Source organism: Acomys minous (genome assembly GCF_964271855.1).
Source record: "Acomys minous genome assembly, chromosome: 13".
NCBI classification, from domain to species: domain Eukaryota; kingdom Metazoa; phylum Chordata; class Mammalia; order Rodentia; family Muridae; genus Acomys; species Acomys minous.
The window spans coordinates 89,332,532-89,352,653 of NC_140495.1; the positions used below are offsets into that span (position 1 = coordinate 89,332,532).

General features: G+C 49.5%; 1 protein-coding gene across 2 annotated transcripts in view; it reads left to right on the plus strand.

Annotated features, from left to right (window-relative positions):
- The window catches only part of LRRC20 (leucine rich repeat containing 20), a 101,182-nt gene that overhangs the window by 39,642 nt on the left and 41,418 nt on the right, over positions 1 to 20,122 (plus strand). For both annotated transcript variants that reach the window (XM_084752310.1, XM_084752311.1), the window contains exon 3: positions 7,610 to 7,759. In XM_084752310.1, coding sequence (XP_084608436.1) covers positions 7,610 to 7,759 — 150 coding nt within the window. The remainder of the gene's footprint in view (positions 1 to 7,609; positions 7,760 to 20,122) is intronic.

Genomic DNA, 20,122 nt, shown 5'->3' on the forward strand with positions numbered 1-20,122 from the left:
CTTTATATTGTCTTAAGCATTTTCATTTTTATTTCTCTTATGTATAGTCTCTTTTGCATAATCCATTGTTTGCCCTTTTTTTCTTTTTCTTTTTTTTCTTTTTTTTTTTTTGAGATGGGGCTTTTCTGTTTAACAAAGCCTTGGCTGTCCTGGAACTTATTCTGTGGACCAGGCTGGCCTTGAACTCAAAGAGATCTGCCTACCTCTACCTCCTAACTACTGGTATTATAGGTGTGTGCCACCACCCCCTGCTGCCTTATTTTCTTAAAAAGATTTATGTATGTGTGCGCACGTCTTTGTGTCTTTGCATGTGCCATGTGTGTGCTGTGTGCCTTGGAGACCAGTGATGGCATGGGATCTCTGGAGTTACAGGTGGCTGTGATCTACTTGATGAGGGTGTGGTGTAACTAAACTTGGGTCCTCTGGAGCTACTGAATTATTTTGACAGCACCCCTCCCCTTTTTAAAAAAATGTTCTGCCCTGTCCCTTGTCCTGGTCTTATCTTAGATGCTCCCTAGGTTTGGAAGGATATCTTCACCTAAGAGGTTAGAAGTCTGAATACTTTTTTTTGTTGTTGGAAATAAACATTTTAAGTCTTAGATGAGTCTTTTTTTTTTTTTCCCTCCCAAGACAGGGTTTCTCTGTGTAGCCTTGCCTGTCCTGGACTCACTCTGTAGACCAGGCTGGCTTCAAACTCACAGAGATCCCCCTGCCTCTGCCTCCTAAATGCTGTGGTTAAAGGGCATGCACCATCAAGTCTGGCTTAAGCATTTTCTCTTGTTATCAATAAACAAATTGTCTGTGTTCACATATAAACCTATTCTAAATATATCCGAAACAGACACAGAAAGATGCTAAATATAACACCTCATTTTTTCAGATCATTCTGTTTACTCACTAAGGGATGGGATTTGTGTAGAAAACACAGCAGATACTCTATTAAAATTTGAGCTGGGCAGTGGTGGTGCAGCCCTTTAATCCCAGCACTCAGAATAAGCGGTCTCCATGACACCGTAGGAGACTGGCTAGACGAACAGCTGCTTAGGGCTTGGAGAAGGCTTTATGGAGCAGGTGACATTTGACTAAGACTTGGAGACAGAGTAGGGATTCTGTGGGGGCAGTGGCATGAGAAGGGCTTCAGCTACTATATGATGAATAATCATGATTATTATATGATGATTTCCATGTGCTTTGGGTTAGTGTTGCTCTTAGGAATAGGGCCTTTAAAGGCCACATTTTTTTTCCTATGGGGGTACAGCACAGTGGTAGAGCACGTCCAGCAAACCCAAGCCCGTTGGGTCAACTCCCAGTGCTGCACAACAGACACGCAGCAATGAATGGAAACCCATATTTTACTGCTGGCACATAGCGTTATTATTGCACTTGTATATTTATTCTGGAAATTTCTGCAAATGCACAGCAACCTAAGAGAGCCAGGCTTCTATGGAGAGGAGATGGGATAGGGTGCTGCTGCCACAGTTGGTGAGAGCTCTCAGAAGGCAATCGCCAGCAATATGGAAGCTCCAGAAAGATTCCCAGAAGAGGTCTGGAGGAGGCCAGCCTAGAAGCACTGGAAGGGTTTGAACAGAGGGGGGAGGGGGTGGTGGCTAGGAACCATCAATGTAACATGCTACCTATGATTCTGTCCAGGCCTTTTGTGAGTTAGGATTTTATAACAGTTTGTCAAACACCACCACTATCATTTTATATACTAGACGAGGAAACTGAGGTTCAGGGAGCTGAGGTGACTGGGGAGAGCTGGACAGCCTAATAGCATAGCCTCTGTGCTGTTTCTCTGTGTGTGCACACAGTTTCATGGAGATCTAATTCACATGCCAATGTAGTTCATCCATGTGAAGTGAACCGAACCACCTGAGGCTGGTTGTGTGGCTAAGTGGGTAGAGCATATGTAAAAATGCAAAACACTGGGTTCGATCTCTAGCACTTCCTAAAACTGGATGTAAGGCACGCCCGTATCTCCAGCCCTTAGGGGGTGAAGGCAGGGGGAACACTTGAAGTTGAAAGTCATCCTTGGCCACATAGTGAATTTGAGGCTAGCCGATATGAGACACTGAAGAAAATGGAAGAACAGGAGGAAGAAAAGAGGTAAAGAAAGAAATCCTTTCAGTGGATTTCACTGTATTCTAGAAGCCATAAAGTTGCTGTTGCAATCTAAATTTAGAAAATTTCACAGACACCTCCTATACACACCTCACATCTCACAGACACCCCTACACACTCCTCACATCTCACAGACACCCCTACACACTCCTCACATCTCACAGACACCCCTACACACTCCTCACATCTCACAGACACACCTACACACTCCTCACATCTCATAGACACCCCTACACACTCCTCACATCTCACAGACACACCCCTACACACTCCTCACATCTCACAGACACACCCCTACACACTCCTCACATCTCACAGACACACCTACACACTCCTCACATCTCACAGACACCCCTACACACTCCTCACATCTCACAGACACACCTACACACTCCTCACATCTCATAGACACCCCTACACACTCCTCACATCTCACAGACACACCCCTACACACTCCTCACATCTCACAGACACACCCCTACACACTCCTCACATCTCACAGACACACCCACACACTCCTCACATCTCACAGACACACCTACACACTCCTCACATCTCACAGACACCCCTACACACTCCTCACATCTCACAGACACACCTACACACTCCTCACATCTCATAGACACACCCCTACACACTCCTCACATCTCACAGACACCCCTACACACTCCTCACATCTCACAGACACCCCTACACACTCCTCACAACTCACAGACACCCCTACACACTCCTCACATCTCACAGACACCCCTACACACTCCTCACATCTCACAGACACCCCTACACACTCCTCACATCTCACAGACACCCCTTCACACTCCTCACATCTCACAGACACCCCTACACACTCCTTACATCTCACAGACACCCCTACACACTCCTCACATCTCACAGACACCCCTACACACTCCTCACATCTCACAGACACCCCTACACACTCCTCACATCTCACAGACACCCCTACACACTCCTCACATCTCACAGACACCCCTACACACTCCTCACATCTCACAGACACCCCTACACACTCCTCACATCTCACAGACACCCCTACACACTCCTCACATCTCACAGACACCCCTACACACTCCTCACATCTCACAGACACCCCTACACACTCCTCACATCTCACAGACACCCCTACACACTCCTCACATCTCACAGACACCCCTACACACACCGCACATCTCACAGACACACCCCTTCACACTCCTCACATCTCACAGACACCCCTACACACTCCTCACATCTCACAGACACCCCTACACACTCCTCACATCTCACAGACACCCCTACACACTCCTCACATCTCACAGACACCCCTACACACTCCTCACATCTCACAGACACACCTACACACACCGCACATCTCACAGACACACCCCTTCACACTCCTCACATCTCACAGACACCCCTACACACTCCTCACATCTCACAGACACCCCTACACACTCCTCACATCTCACAGACACACCCCTACACACTCCTCACATCTCACAGACACACCCCTACACACTCCTCACATCTCACAGACACACCCCTACACACTCCTCACATCTCACAGACACCCCTACACACTCCTCACATCTCACAGACACCCCTACACACTCCTCACATCTCACAGACACCCCTACACACTCCTCACATCTCACAGACACCCCTATACACTCCTCACATCTCACAGACACCCCTACACACTCCTCACATCTCACAGACACCCCTACACACTCCTCACATCTCACAGACACCCCTACACACTCCTCACATCTCACAGACACACCTACACACTCCTCACATCTCACAGACACCCCTACACACTCCTCACATCTCACAGACACCCCTACACACTCCTCACATCTCACAGACACCCCTACACACTCCTCACATCTCACAGACACCCCTACGCACTCCTCACATCTCACAGACACCCCTACACACACCTCACATCTCACAGACACCCCTACACACACCTCACATCTCACAGACACCCCTACACACTCCTCACATCTCACAGACACCCCTACACACTCCTCACATCTCACAGACACCCCTACACACTCCTCACATCTCACAGACACCCCTACGCACTCCTCACATCTCACAGACACCCCTACACACACCTCACATCTCACAGACACCCCTACACACACCTCACATCTCACAGACACCCCTACACACTCCTCACATCTCACAGACACCCCTACACACTCCTCACATCTCACAGACACCCCTACACACTCCTCACATCTCATAGACACCCCTACACACTCCTCACATCTCACAGACACCCCTACACACTCCTCACATCTCACAGACACCCCTACACACTCCTCACATCTCACAGACACACCCCTACACACTCCTCACATCTCACAGACACCCCTACACACTCCTCACATCTCACAGACACCCCTACACACTCCTCACATCTCACAGACACACCCCTACACACTCCTCACATCTCATAGACACCCCTACACACTCCTCACATCTCACAGACACCCCTACACACTCCTCACATCTCATAGACACCCCTACACACACCTCACATCTCACAGACACCCCTACACACTCCTCACATCTCATAGACACCCCTACACACACCTCACATCTCACAGACACCCCTACACACTCCTCACATCTCATAGACACCCCTACACACTCCTCACATCTCACAGACACCCCTACACACTCCTCACATCTCACAGACACCCCTACACACTCCTCACATCTCACAGACACCCCTACACACTCCTCACATCTCACAGACACCCCTACACACTCCTCACATCTCACAGACACCCCTACACACTCCTCACATCTCACAGACACCCCTACACACTCCTCACATCTCACAGACACCCCTACACACTCCTCACATCTCACAGACACCCCTACACACTCCTCACATCTCACAGACACACCCCTACACACTCCTCACATCTCATAGAGACACCCCTACACACTCCTCACATCTCACAGACACCCCTATACACTCCTCACATCTCACAGACACCCCTACACACTCCTCACATCTCACAGACACCCCTACACACTCCTCACATCTCACAGACACCCCTACACACTCCTCACATCTCACAGACACACCCCTACACACTCCTCACATCTCATAGACACCCCTACACACTCCTCACATCTCACAGACACCCCTACACACTCCTCACATCTCACAGACACCCCTACACACTCCTCACATCTCACAGACACCCCTATACACTCCTCACATCTCACAGACACCCCTACACACTCCTCACATCTCACAGACACCCCTACACACTCCTCACATCTCACAGACACCCCTACACACTCCTCACATCTCACAGACACCCCTACACACTCCTCACATCTCACAGACACCCCTACACACTCCTCACATCTCATAGACACCCCTACACACTCCTCACATCTCACAGACACCCCTACACACTCCTCACATCTCACAGACACCCCTACACACTCCTCACATCTCACAGACACCCCTACACACTCCTCACATCTCACAGACACCCCTACACACTCCTCACATCTCACAGACACCCCTACACACCCCTCACATCTCACAGACACACCCCTACACACTCCTCACATCTCATAGACACACCCCTACACACACACCTCACCACTCCCAGATCCTCTCTCCTGCAACCTGGTGCACTCACCTTACTCTCTGAGTGGATTTGCCTCTTCTGTACATGTCATGTATGTAGAGTCATGTATGATGTGTGGTGTTTATTACTGACTTTTGTGTCTAGGCACCATGTTTTCATATTTCTTCCCTATTATGGTATTTCTCTGTGGGCACAGGACATGTTCTTATGTACACATGTGTGTGGAGGTCAGAGGGCAACCCCTACTGTTGTTTCTCAGTTGCCGTCCATTTATTTTTCCTTTTTTTTTTTTTTTTTTTTTTTGAGATGAAGTCTCTCCCTGGTCTTTACTTTAGGAAGTAGACTAAGCTGGCCAGTGAGGCCCAGGGTTCAGCCTGTCTCTACCTCCCCAGCACAGGGCTCATAAACACAGGTCACCGTAGCTGTCTTTGCCCACACCATGGCCTCTGGGGAATCCCACACAGGCCCTTGGCAGTTGCAAGGCAAATACTTTCCCAACCTCCCCGCTTCCCCAGCCCCCACCACTCTTTCTATTGCTAAGTGATATTCCTTTTTATGAGCATGTCACCCATTTCTCAGTCGGTAGCAGCCAGTTGCGTCATTCTGTTTTCAGGCCTTGTGAGCAAAGCTGCTGAAGACACCTCGTGTCTTGTGTTTTTGTGTGTGGAGACACTTGTCTCCATTCCTCCTGGTGTGAATGTAGGAATGGTGTGCTGCCTGGTTTTGTGTGTCAACTTGACACAAGCTAGTGTCGTCACAGAGGAAGGAGCCTCAGAGAAGGAAATGCCTCCATAAGATGCAGCTGTAAAGCATTTTCTCGATTAGTGATTAAAGGGAGATCAAGCAGGCTCTGCCCATTTTGCGTGGTGCCCACCTCAGCCTGGTAGTCCTGGGTCTATGTGAAAGCAGGCTGAGCAAGCCATGGGAAGCAAGCCAGCAGCACTCCTTCATGGCCTCTGCGTTCGCTCCTGCCTTTAGGTTCCTTCCCTGTTGGAGTTCCTGTCCTGACTTCCTTCAGTAATGAACAGTGATGTGGAAGTGTAAGCTGAATAAACCCTTTCCTCCCCAGCCTACTTTTTGGTCGGGGCATTTTGTTGCATCATTAGAAACAGTAACCAGGACCCCAGCACCCCACGATCAGACCCTACAATCACGCATTGACTTTGTGGTTAGCCATTGGGGGAGAGCTAGCCTGTTGTGCTGGGAGCCTTATCTGCCACTGCTTGTTGGATCCAGGTCTAGAGAGATGGTGAAACCTCAGAGGCTGAGCACTGTGTGCATTGCTTGTTTTTTTGTGTTTTGTTTTTCAAGACAGGGTTTCTCTGTGTAGCCTTGGCTGTCCTGACTCACTTTGTAGACCAGGCTGGCCTCGAACTCACAGTGATCCGCTAGCCTCTGCCTCGCAAGTGCTGGGATTAAAGATGTGTACCACCACTACCAGCTTGTTTGTTTGTTTCTTGTCACTGTGCATTGCATCTAGTTAGTGCAGTCATGAAGTACTATTGAGAGGTTGCCTCATGGTCAAGTCTTTGATTGCAAAGGAATTGGTTCTGTAAGGGAAAGTTCAGAACAGTGCTGCCCCGAAGGACATCATAATTGTGACGTAAGGTTTCTTCCATCTCGTGGATTCCAGCTAGGAGGCTGTGGTGATGGAGATGGAGACAAAAAACCCAAGGTTGAGAGTGTGGAAAAAGGGACAAGTGAGGTTGTACTGCTTGATGGGGGTGTGGCACAGGGAATTAAAAAAAAAAATCTCAGCAGCTGGAGAGGGGGCTGGCTTAGATTCATGTGGGTCTGGGGCAGGTTCACGGGACGCCGTGACTCATGGCTCTGATCTGTCCTTGTCCTTTTTGCTACAGACCTGGCCGACTGCAAGCTCGTTTCTTTCCCCATCTGCATCTACAAGGTCCTGAGGAACGTCTCCGACCAGATCCATCTCATCACGCTGGCTAACAACGAACTCAAGTCCCTCACCAGCAAGTTCATGACCACCTTCAGTCAGCTTCGAGGTAGGCCATGGGGTAGCTCAAGCAAGGAGAGTGAGAGCAGCCATCAACCTGCAGGGTCTCACCCCAGCTGAGGACTCTGCCCCTAGAACTAGTCCTGGAATAACCAGACCTATAAAGTCATTCCCAAGGGTAGGCTTTGAAGATAGGCTAGTGCCTGGGAAGTCTCTGGGTCAGATTCGGCTTCCAGCCGATTAAAAGTAAGACTGAGGCCGAGAAGGTGAGTCCTGGCTGGACTCTTTCATCTGAGCAGACCAGCAGATGCAGAGACATGAATGGCTGACTCCCTTGCTCATACCTAGCATGGCGCCCTCTCTCATGGTCCTTTTCAGTGCACTTGTGACAGATGCCAGGAGTTGGTTTAGCTCTCTGGCACACACAGAGTGAGTGGAAGTGATCCTTGGAGGGTGTAGGCAAGAGGCCAGCGGGTGGGCATCATAGATCTTCAGCGATGTCTCTGGATGGCTGAGCGGGATGTGCTGAAACTGTGGGTCTGTGATCCTCCTTCCCTCCACCCCCTGCTCCCCACTGTGGAGCAGGACTGTGTGACTGTTGGATGGTAGGGCAGGCAGAAGGCAGAAGGCAGAAGGCACAGGATGCCTGAGTAAGATGGGTCCTGCCTCCTAGAGCTCCCTGTCTGCTGAGGGTATGAAAAGGTCCATGATGCTGTTTAGAGAAACAAACACAAGATACTGGTCCCGTACAGGGAACAAGCAAGCGTATCTCAGACCCCTGATTTCAGCTGGGCAGCCTTCCCCAGGGAGAGCCCTGTGTGTTGGACAGAGACCAGAAAGCAGAGACAGGTATGGATGGGCAAAGCTTGGTCCAGCCAGTGGGAAGGACTGGTGTAATGGTTCAGGAGGAAGAGGACCAGAGCCTCATTGTCCACACCGATGAGCACAGAGGCAGCATTAGTCTGGGTGGCTCCTTCTGAGTTAAGGTCACAGAGCCCAGTGAGCTGTATCTGAAAAGCTTCTGGCCAGTGACTGGGGATGGGGGTGGGGGTGGGGTGGGGTGGGGGGGCTAGGGCAGAACTGGTTTCCCCAGAGGCACCTGTGTATACTTACACACCAGACTGGTTTCTCTCTCCCCTCCGTTCCTGGCATCTGCTTCGTTACACAGGTGAGGTGGGTCCCCACAGCCAGCAGGCTCCTCAGACTGTTAGTTCATGCCCCTAGTCAGTATCAGACCGTCCTAGGAACTTTCTCTACACAGTATCAACCAAGACCAGATGAATCGGACCATCTGAGTGTGTGAGTCTAGGCCTTGGCGTTAATACACAGCCAGGCCATTCTGAAGTGCTGACCTCTAGAGTGGAGACCCACACAGTTGAGGGCTTAAGCACAAGTGCCTGAGAGACCAGCGTGAGCAACGAGTAAGCATTGAGCATGTGCAGTAAGTAGGGAGTAATGGAGGCTTAGCCACCCACCACCGGCATGTCTGTCAGCTGTGGTGCCACAGGCAAAGATGGGCTGGCGGTGTCCATTCTTCTCAGCTTTCACCCAACTTGGCTGTCTTGAGACAGGGTCTCCTGGAGCTGAGGCTGCCCTCAAACTCACTGTGGAGCCAGAGATGACCTTGAACTTTTGGTCTTCTTTAGGATTAGAGTCCTGCAGTACCATGGCTGGCTCCTGAGGATTATTTAATAGAAGCTGGAAATAAACAGTTTGTGAGAATTTCCCCGAGCTTTATGTAACATGAAAGCCAGTAAGATGCATTTGCAATGTAGATTTAGCTTGTAAAAGATTGGCATGGCCTCTAGCGTCCTCTTCATGGAAGGAGATGAGAATCGAGGAGAGAGACTTGGCTGAGGTCCCACAGCAGAACCTCTAGGCCCTGGACCCAAGCCTCACTGTCATTAGCTCAAAGGTCTTGTAGTGTTATGCCCAGCAATCCCCCTCCCACTTTCCCCCACAGTCTCATGTAGCTCAGGCTGACCCAACTCTCTGTTTAGGATAACCTTTAGCCTTATGATCCTTCTGTCTCATCTTCTAAGAGTTTGGACTATATGTGTTGTAATATATGTGAGTATAGAGGCCACACAACAGATCTGATACCAAGCGATTTATTGTGTGAAGGGAAGAGGGGAGAAGAAGCGAAGTTAGAGTCTGAGTGAGCCACGAAGGCAGAGCGGGGGGTGGGGGGGGTAGGGAGGGGGAGGGGGTAGGGAGGGGGAAGGTCAGTCAGTTGGAGAGCAACAGGGAAAGAGAGAAGGAGGGAAGGGGCAGCCTAGACATAGAGAGGGGGAGAGAAACCAAGGCAGAGAGAAAGAATGCAGTGACAGACCTGTTCTTTATATCTGGTGTGCAGCTGAAGCGTGTCTGGTGCACACCTGGTGGTGGAGTGGCATGTGATGATGTCACAGGTTGCTATGCAACCTAGAAGTTCCTAGTGGGAGCACATAACATTACAATATGTCCATCTTATACGGTGCTGGGGATCAAACCTAGCCCTCCATCATGCTGGGTAAGCACTCTTGCAACAGAGCCACTTGCTCAGCCCTGGGTGTTTGCTGTCTAGAGAGGGAGGTGGTCAGGAATGTCAGGGTCCCAGGAAGAGCGCTTGGGGTGAGGCTTCCTTGGGCAGAGGAGAGATCCTGTGTGTCGTCGTCTTCTTCTTCTCCTCCTCCTCTTGCTCCTCCTCCTCCTTCTTTTATTTTTCGAGATAGAGTTTCTCTGTGTAGCCTTGGCTGTCATGGACTCACTTTGTAGACTAGGCTGGCCTCGAACTCACACTGATCCTCCTGCCCCTGCCTCCCAAGGGCTGGGATTAAAGGCATGTGCCACCATGCCCGGCCTGTGTGCTTTCTTATCCTCAGTCCATCTCTTAAGCACCTGCATTCAAACCAAAAGTGACCAGTAAGCAAGCCAGGTATCTTCTTGATGGAGCCCTGGGTCGCAGAATGCTCATCCTGACCAACACCCCAAGTCTGGGACAAAGTGCAGGAGGGTTGGAGTCCCGGGCAGAGGAATTGATACCTTCCGAGAGCAGGGTAGGTGCTGAGGGCTGGAGGAAGAGCCTTCTAGAGCCCTCGCCAGCAGCTTGGGAGAAACGCTGCTCAGGGCTATGCCTCACGCTGTACTTGCCTCACGCTGTACTTGCCTCACACTGTACTTGCCTCACGCTGTACTCATTCTAATACCGTTGGCTCCGAGGCCTACTGAAGGATGCCGTTTGAACTCTTTCTTTCTCTGCCCCCACCAGCTCCTGACTCCTCTATTCCTTAGCTTGAGCTTTCAAAGGGAAGGGCAGCTCTGCTAATTGGATTTCACACAATGGATTGTAGGCTATAGTGGCCTGGGGGGTTGGCGCGCGCGCGTGCACACACACACACACACACACACACACACACACACACACACACACACGCACACCGTGCTTTATGTGTGTGGAGACAAGGCTCCTGTGTCATCTTCTGGGCTCTTACCAGAGTTAGTGGCTATGCCACCTGTTCCCTGCCTGCCTCACAGGCTCCCAGGGGTACCCTGAGGGCGAGCTCTCTCCATGAGGCTCATGGTTTCCCAGAGTTGAATCATCTTTGATTGTATTTTTCCATTTTATGAAATGAAAAGACAGGACCTGGTCTGCAATGTTTGTGGCTCAACTAGGGGGCTGTTTGTCTGGCACGTACAACGCCTTAGGTTCAATCCCTACCACTGCATAGACCAGATGTGGGGGCGCGGGCCTAGGATCCCAGAACTCCAGGGATAGAGGCAATAGGATCAGAAGTTTAAAGTCATCTTCTGCTACCTGGACAGTTGGAGGCCAGCCTCAGATATGATATCATGTCTTGAAAGAAAACAAAACAGCTGGAGAGATGGCTCAGAGGTTAAGAGCACCAGCTGCTGAATTCAATTCCCATCAACCACATGGCGGCTGACAACCATCTATAATGAGAGCTGGTGTCCTCTTCTGGTGTGCAGGTGTACATGCAGGTGCAATGCTATATATATAATACTTTTTTTTTTTTTTTTTGGTTTTCCGAGACAGGGTCTCTCTGTGTAGCCTTGGCTGTCCTAGACTCACTTTGTAGACCAGGCTGAGCCTCGAACTCACAGCGATCCGCCTGCCTCTGCCTCCCGAGTGCTGGGATTAAAGGCGTGCACCACCACGCCCGGCTGCTATATATATAATAAATAAATATTTAAAAAAAAAACCAGCAAGACCTGAGCCAGCAAAGGGGTCAGATAATGTGTGATTCTATGGGCAAGTGAGCCTACAGAAAGAGATTTCAGTGTGTGGGTGTGGCTCTTCTGTATGCCTGCCTCCTTGCTTGCTATTTGGTCTCTCAACTTTTTTGATTGTGTCCTGCACCTGCTAGGTAGGAGGAATTTGAGACACTCCTAAGAGAGACCTATGTGTGTGCGCCCCCCGCCCACCAAGGAGAGACACTTGAAGGTCTGTCCTTGTAACCTGCTATAGAGCAGGAAGCTAACCTCATCGCGTGCACTTGGCAGAGGCTCCAGAGCAGGCAGGGACAGGGAGTGCTTCACAGAAGAACAAAACCAAGAGTTTCGTCTGGGCGGCCGTTGGGCAACTACTAGTGCCTTGCTACAAACAGGCATCCTTGGAAATGGGCTAGAGTTGGGTAGAGGTAGGTTTAGCTTTCTTCTCATGACCCATAGTTGGGTATGGAGACAAAAATCAGAGAAGCTCACTGGGTATGGTGATGTAGGCCTTTAATCCCAGGCAGAGGCAGGCAGGTCTCTGTGAGTTTGAGGCCAGCCTGGTCTACAAAGCAAGTCCAGGCCAGCCAGGCTGTTATACAGAGAAACCATGTCTTGAAAAACAAACAAACAAACAAAAACAAAAATAGGGTAGCTCACCCAGGTGTGATATAGCTCAAGCCTGTAGTCCTAATACTTGGGAGGTAGTAGCAGAAGGACCCAGGAGTTGAGAGCCAGCCTCAGCTACATAGTAGTAAGTTTGAAACCAGCCTGAGATAAATAAGATGCTGTCTTAACTCAGTATTTACCCTGCACCTCCAAATTAGAGAAACTGTGGGTTATTGAGTCCTGGCCTTTCAGAGCCAGTTGTTACAGGGGTTACTGTTTTGGTTGTTACAGACAGCAGTTCCTATGATGTCTGACTTGAATGAGCAAATGTCTTAGCTAGGGTTTGTGTTGCTGTGACAAAACACTATGACCAAGAAGCAAGTTGAGGAGGGAAGAGTTTATCTTGCACACAGTCCTCCTTTATAGTCCATCACTGAAGGAAGCCAGAACAGGAACTCAAACAGCAGGAACCTGGATGCAGGAGCTGATGCAGAGGCCATGGATGGGTGCTGCTCACTGGCTTGCTCCCTTGACTTGCTCAGCCCAATTTCTTATAGAACTCAGGACCACCAGCCCAGAGATGGTTCCACCCACAATGGGCCTTCCCCATCAATCACTAATTAAGAAAATGCCTTACAGCCGGATCTCATGGAGGCATTTTTCTCAACTGAGGTTGCCTCCTTTTGCATCACTCTGGTTTGTATGTCAACTTGGCATAAAATTAGTGGCACATCAAGCATCCTAGGCTAGTAGCTCAAGGTTGTAGATCTCTTTGATACTGGGTTTCACTGTTGTCAGGAAATCCTGTCTTTCAGGAGCCAGGCACGGTGGTACACACCTGTGATCCCAGCACGTGGTAGGTGGAGGCAGGAGGAATAGGAATCCAAGAGCATTCTCAACTACATAGAAAGCCGGAGGCTAGCCTGGGCTGTATGAGACCAGTACTTCAAAACAAAACAAAACTCAGTCTCTCATACCACACCCCTGCCTTTTACCCAAATCAGTGGATGCTCATAAGCTTCTGTCCTGGGTCACTTTGTGGTTATGTCCAAGCGAATAATGGTACAGGAAACCAGACTCACTGGACACTCAAGTCTCCTAGCCTGAGTCTATGGATTTCTTTTTCTTTTTAAAAATTCATTCTATTACTTTATGCTTATGGATGTTTAGCCTCTATTTATGTTTGTGCAGCCCTTGTATACCTGGTGCTCAAAGAGGCCAAAAGAGGGTGTTGGATTCTCTGAAACTAGAGTTACAGATAGCTGTGAGCTGCCGGGAGGGCGCTGGGAATCAAACCCAGGTCCCCTGGAAGAGCAGCCAGTGCTCTTAACTTCAGAGCCATGTCTCCAGCTCACGCCCCTCCCACCTCTGCCTTCGCTTTGTCATTGTAATACCAGCATTATTTGGGAATGAGAAGACTTCAAGTTAGATAGAGATAGCCCTCAAGGTCCTCACGGTTTCGCAGGGGAGGTAGATGTACTCGCCAGCAACATCGAAACTTAAGGAGTTGTCTGCTGATGGGTGGCTTCTCAAAAGACTCAGAGGCGTGGATGGGAACTCTGGAAGCTCCAGAGAAGTGATTTAAAGTGGGGATTGAGAGATGAGAAGGTATTTTCCAGATAAATGAGGGGGAGTTTCTGTAGCAGCCTTCAGGAGTTGAAAGGCATGTTTGGAAAATGACTGCAAAAATGATACAAGACCAAAAAAAAAAAAAAAAAAAAAAAAAAAAAAAAAAAAAGATAAAAGACCAAATGATGCAGAGCAGAGGGATGAGGTATGTTGTCAGGGACTTGCTTGAGGGAACTATCTGCTTAAGCAGGACCATTCTAGAAGGGTCCTGGTAGGATGAATTGAGGTAAGAAAAGCCAGTAAGGGGCACTGAGGACAGGAGAAGCATCAGGAATCAAAGTATAAAGCCAGCAGATGCAGGCAATGGGACTGGCCTTGAAGACACAGCCCTAATCTAATCCTCAGCCAGGTCCTAAGGGAGCTTCTGAGGTGATGAGTCTCCTCCCCACAGGCAGGGGCAATAGGACAAAGTTGGGCAGGGAAGCTTGGGCTATCTGGTCAACCAGCCTGGAAGCCCCTGTGGAGGCCAAGATAACCCAAAGTCTCCATTGTGGGGGAAAACAGGATTGGCAGAGCTGGGCTCAGGGACAAAGCTCTTGATTATGGCAGTGGGGTGAGGGGGAGGGTGACACTTGATCCATATAGTGTGAAGTTGGGGTGCCTTATGATTTCTACAGTGATGGTCTTGCTTGCTTCCTCAAGATAGTCTCATGTAACCCAGGCTGACCTCAAACAACATATGTATCCAAAGATGACCTAATTCCCCTGCCCCCACTTCTTCTGTGCTGCTTAGACAGTAATGAGTGACACTGTTCGTTGTTTCTTGTCCTTCCCTGAGCGGGGAGGGGGAGGGGGGAGTGTGTGTGTGTGTGTGTGTGTGTGTGTGTGTGTGTGTGTGTGTGTGTTTTCTCTGAGCCCTCCTGCTGACAGGAAGCCTCCAGACAGCCATCTACCCCAGGAAGCTCTGTTGTGTGTATTCCTGCTCAGGCACCTCTCAGGGCCTATCTGTTAAGGGCTTCTTAACTCTACAGGCTGCCATTGTTGTCCCCACAGGGGCCTCCAAGCAACAACTCCTTTGACTATTGGCAGAGAAAATTACAGTTTACCTCATTACCTCAGTCAAACAGATAGATGCCCCTAGATCTTCATCCTTTCCCTCTGGCAAGCTTCCGGCATAAGAGGGCTGCACTGTCCCTGCTGGAGCAGGAGGCTGAGGGGCTTGGGGGTGGAGACAGGGTTGGGACAATGTGGAAAGCCATCCTAGGATGGCTTATTTCCTGGTGTTCTGGGAAAAGGAGGCTAGGAGGAGGGTTCTCTGAAGCATGCTAAATCTTCTGAGCCAAGGATGGATGGAGCTCCTCCTCACATAGGCCATCAGGTGACAGGACGAAGTGTGACACAAGGTACAGGACACTGGGCGTTCACTTCATGCTCTACATTTAGCCCCTTGTATTTACTTTTCCTCATCTCATGTCCCTTAAGATAGAGAAAGTTGCCAGGCAAGCTGGCCAGACACAGAAGTAATGTGAAGTGGGGTATCAGCATCTTAGTTGTTCCTGGGGATCAGTCAGATCTACTGTTGGGGCACACCTTTTCTATTTCTTCAGCATAGATCCCACTAAGGTCATGGAGCCTCCAAGGACCCATCTCCACAGGGCAGTCCCCATTGCTGTCCCTAATGGAGGAGCTCACAGGAGTGTGGTGGTCTCCTGCATCAACCTGTGCTTTCTGTCTTCTCGAATGTCTGATCCTTGTGGTTACCTGGCTGAAAGCAACAGAGTACAAGTGTAGATGTTTGTGACAACTTTAGGACCATATACCAGAGGCAGCAAACCTGTAGAGCTGGAAAGAGTCAGTTCAGTTCCCCTTAGCCTGGAGAGGTACTCTCGCCACTCAGGCAACAGGGCTACCTCCTCTGTCCTTCACCTTGGGACTCTAGCTCTCTGCGTATGGGTTGGCACACACCCAGAATACTGGGACAAAGTGACTGAATTATCTGTGTCTTCCAGCTCAGTTCCTAAGCTCACATTCTCCAAATCCTGAGTGACAAAGCACTTTGCATTTCTCTCCACCACCCCCCTGCCTCCCCCCAAGCTCTCTGCACAGATTTCCTTTGCCGCGGTGCTGCTGGCTGCTCCACCCCTCCCCCACATCCCTGCTGGGTGTCCACATCCCCGACACACCTGCATAGCTCTGCCATGTCATTTGGAAGAATGGATCCTGCCTGCTTGTGTATTTTTGAATAGGCAATAGACACACACAATGCAGTGGTCCAGTCAAAAGGAATAATAAGGGAAAAGAAGTCTCTCTCCTCCCCCAACATCCAGTTCCCTGCCCAGCAGCAGCTGTCACTGCCAGCTCCAGAGATGTTGCTGGCCCATGAAATGGAAATCCATCTCATATTAGTGACATTTGCAGCATCCCACTAAAAGCAGACGTTATTGTAAACATCTTCCAAATACAAATTGATTAGAAATTTTACAGCCCTCTCACCTTTCCCCTCCCCTTCTTCCATGCCTCCTTCTCTCCCTCTCACTGTCTACATCCTCCTCTTGGAGAGTACAAGACACTTGCCCAAGGTCACACAGCAAGAGGATGCTGTGTGGGCTGGGACCATTCACTAGAAAAGGATACATGTATCATAACAATTTTTAACACAGGAGTTGATGTCAGGCTAGTTAAGGATGTAGTTCATTTAGGCGAATGCATCTGTGGTGTGCACTGCCTGAAACCTGGCATGGTGGTGCATGCCTGTAGCAGTAGCACTTGGGAAATAGAAGCAAAGAATCAGGAGTTCTAGATCATCCTCTTCTGCCTAGGAAGCCTGAGGCTAGCCTGAGCTGTGTGAAATAGGAACAGCAACAACAAAGCTGTCTTTTATTTATTTATTTATTTATTTTATTTTATTTTATTTTATTTTATTTTATTTTATTGAGACAGGGTTTCTCTGTGTAGCCTTGGCTGTCCTGGACTCACTTTGTAGACCAGTCTGGCCTTGAACTCACAGTGATCCACCTGCCTCTGCCTCCCAAGTGCTGGGATTAAAGGCGTGCGCCACCACCGCCCAGCTCAACAAAGCTGTCTTACTGGGCTTTTCTGGTGGCAGAATGATCAGCACCTCCTTTTAGTTATAGGCCCTCTTGTTCTCCCCCCACAATTCAGGGGTATGTCTTCAGAGGCTTGCCTTTTGTTTCCTTTCTGTCTGCCTTTAACCCCGGGAAGCTGGGTGTCCCTGTGAATCTTTCTGGGCTCTGCTTGGCATCACAATGGTCCCTTGGAAGAACACCTAACTGCCACACTGACATCTGGCTCTGCCGGAGGAGGGGCACCGCTGTTTAGTAATACACAGGATCTTGCTGGCTAAGCCTTGGAGGCAGGTGTGTGGATCTCGTACATTCGCTTGCAGAGGAGCTACAAGGCCATCCTTGAGTGTCTCCTAATGGAATTAGCTGGTTTTCTTTTCCTCTAGGGCCAGTTGCAGTCAGCCCTGGCAGCTGTCCAAAGTCCAGCAGACTTAGGAAGGGATAAGAGGAAGTCCAGAAAGGCAGCTTTCATTTGTCAAACAGTGGAAACGACAGCTCAAGGGGTCATTGAGCCAAGGTATTTGTCGCTGTTCTCAGCTAGGACACCTCCAAAATGGCATGCAGTAGGTTGTTCTCCCAAAAGCCTTTTCTAGCATTGGATTCCTCAGTTGTCCAGCTCTGACCCCTGACCCCTAAGACAGTCCTTCAGACCTGAGCTCCTCAGCCATAAGGGCCTGGGCAAGTGACCTGGGTGCTGTGACTCTAGGCTTAAGAGCAAAGCCAGGCCTGGCTGTGGCCATGTCTAGGTGGAATGTCAGCCCAATCACAGATTAAGTGGCTAGGGCTGTTTCCTCTGACATGAAAACAGTAGGGAAAAAAAACCCAGGGGCCCAGAGCAAGCTATTGGCAACCTTGTTGGCCCCTCTTGGGTCTCTCTGAACCTCACTCTTTCCTCTCTTATCAGTCTGTTTCTTGTTGTCCTAACGAAACACCTAAAGCTGAGTAATTTCCAAAGGAAAGAGGTTTGGATCACAATTGAGGCAGCTACATGGTTTGAACAGTGTCCTGGCTAGGGTGCCTGGCTGTGTCACAACGTAGCTGAGAGGCAGAAAAGGAACCAGCCATGTGCAAAGGGAGTTGTGGCATTGGGTGACTTCGTTTTAAAATGACTCACTCTCTTAAGAACTATCCCACCCTGCAAGAAAGGCACAAAACCCTTGATTCGTGGTACCCCCATGATAAGCACTTTGCACTGCGTCTGTGTTCCTCTCCTCCCTCCCCCCCCCCCCCTTGAGATGGGAGTCTCTGTAGCCTTGACTGGCTTGACCAGGACTCAAACTCATAGAGACCTGCCTGACTTGACCTCTCCAAGTGCTGGGATTAAAGGCATGTGCTGGCACACCTGGAACACTGGCCCTACATCTTAAAGTTCCCTACCCCAGCACCCTCCTTCCTCAGGGGTCAGGCTTTCAGCACAAGCTCTCTGGGGGACACACTCAAACCCAGGCTGAAGCATGGGCATGGGGAAGCAGTCCCTCCAGGGGGATCCTGTGAGACTGAAGATGCTTCATGTGGTGGTTAGTAGCATCATCAGCGTGACTGGATTCAGACACACCATGGAAACACACCCCGGGCATATTCCTGAAGGTGTGCTCAGAGAGGCTTAACTGAGGAAAGAAGTCCCAGCCTGATTCCAGATGGAGTAAAAAAGGAGAAAGTTGGCTAAGACCAGCATTCATTTTTTTCTGGCTCCTGACCATGAACACAGTGTGACCATTTACCTCACCCCCTGCCACTACCTCTTCCATGTCACATGTACCGTTCCCTCAAACTGTGAGCCAAGACATGCCCTGAAGTTCTTTTGGTCAGGTGTTCTGTCACAGTGACAGAAAAGTAACGAGTACACTGTGGGCAAACGTTTTTTGATAAGCTGCGCTTCTGGTATAGAATGACCGAGGCCTATTGTATGCATAGGAAGACTGAAGTCACAGAAATACGCTTCTACAGGAGAAACTTAAGTGGGGCCTGAGCTGCAAAGACTTAACCCTTCAGAGATGGGGAGCCTGAGGCTCGGCTGGTCTCTGTGACCCGCCTTCAGGTGGAAGCTCACGGTCCCTGGAACCGTGGTCAAGAGCTATGCCACAGAAAGAGGTGCTTTGGTCAAACACTAGTGACAAGATTTGTCTTGAGCCGTCGTCGAAGTGGCTCACTTACCTTGCAAAACAGGCTCATGGTGCTGGTATTGACCTTGCTGTGTAGTCTCGGGGGTTAGCAGAGGCCATGCAGGGATGCATGGCCATGCAGAGCACAGTACCAGCTCTCCAGGGTGTTTGCTGGTCATCCTTAGTCATTTAGAGAGTTGAGGGCTTCGAGCATGACGATTCCAGATTGAATGGCCATAGAAGCCAGATGTGTGGTTTTATTATTATGGGCTGTATTGCCATCCTGGTGCAAACTGAGTAGGTAACAATTAAGAGAGAATGATTCCAGTATGGCTCAAACCCACAAGCTCATGTCTAATGTGGTCTTATTGTTTGTTTATATGAAAGCTTAATAATTGAGTGCAGATTCAACTCGGGGAAAAAAAAAGAAGCCAAATGTGTGTGTGTCTGTGAATGGTGTGAGTCTTTTTAAAAATGGTGGTGCATGCCTTTAATCCCAGCACTTGGGAGGCAGAGGCAGGCGGATCTCTGTGAGTTTGAGGACAGCCTGGTCTACAAAGCAAGTATAGGACAGCCAAGGCTACACAGAGAAACCCTGGCTCAAAAAACCTATATATATAATATTTATTTATTTTTATGTATATGAGTGCTCTATCTGCATGCCCACCTGCATTCCAGAAGAGGGCATCAGATCACATTCTAGATGGTTGTGAGCCTTCATGTGGTTGCTGGGAATTGAACTCAGGACCTCTGGAAGAGCAGTCAGTGTTCTTAAACTCTGAGCCATCTCTCCAGCCACATGGTACAAGTGTTATACACTAGTTCCTAGATTTGACA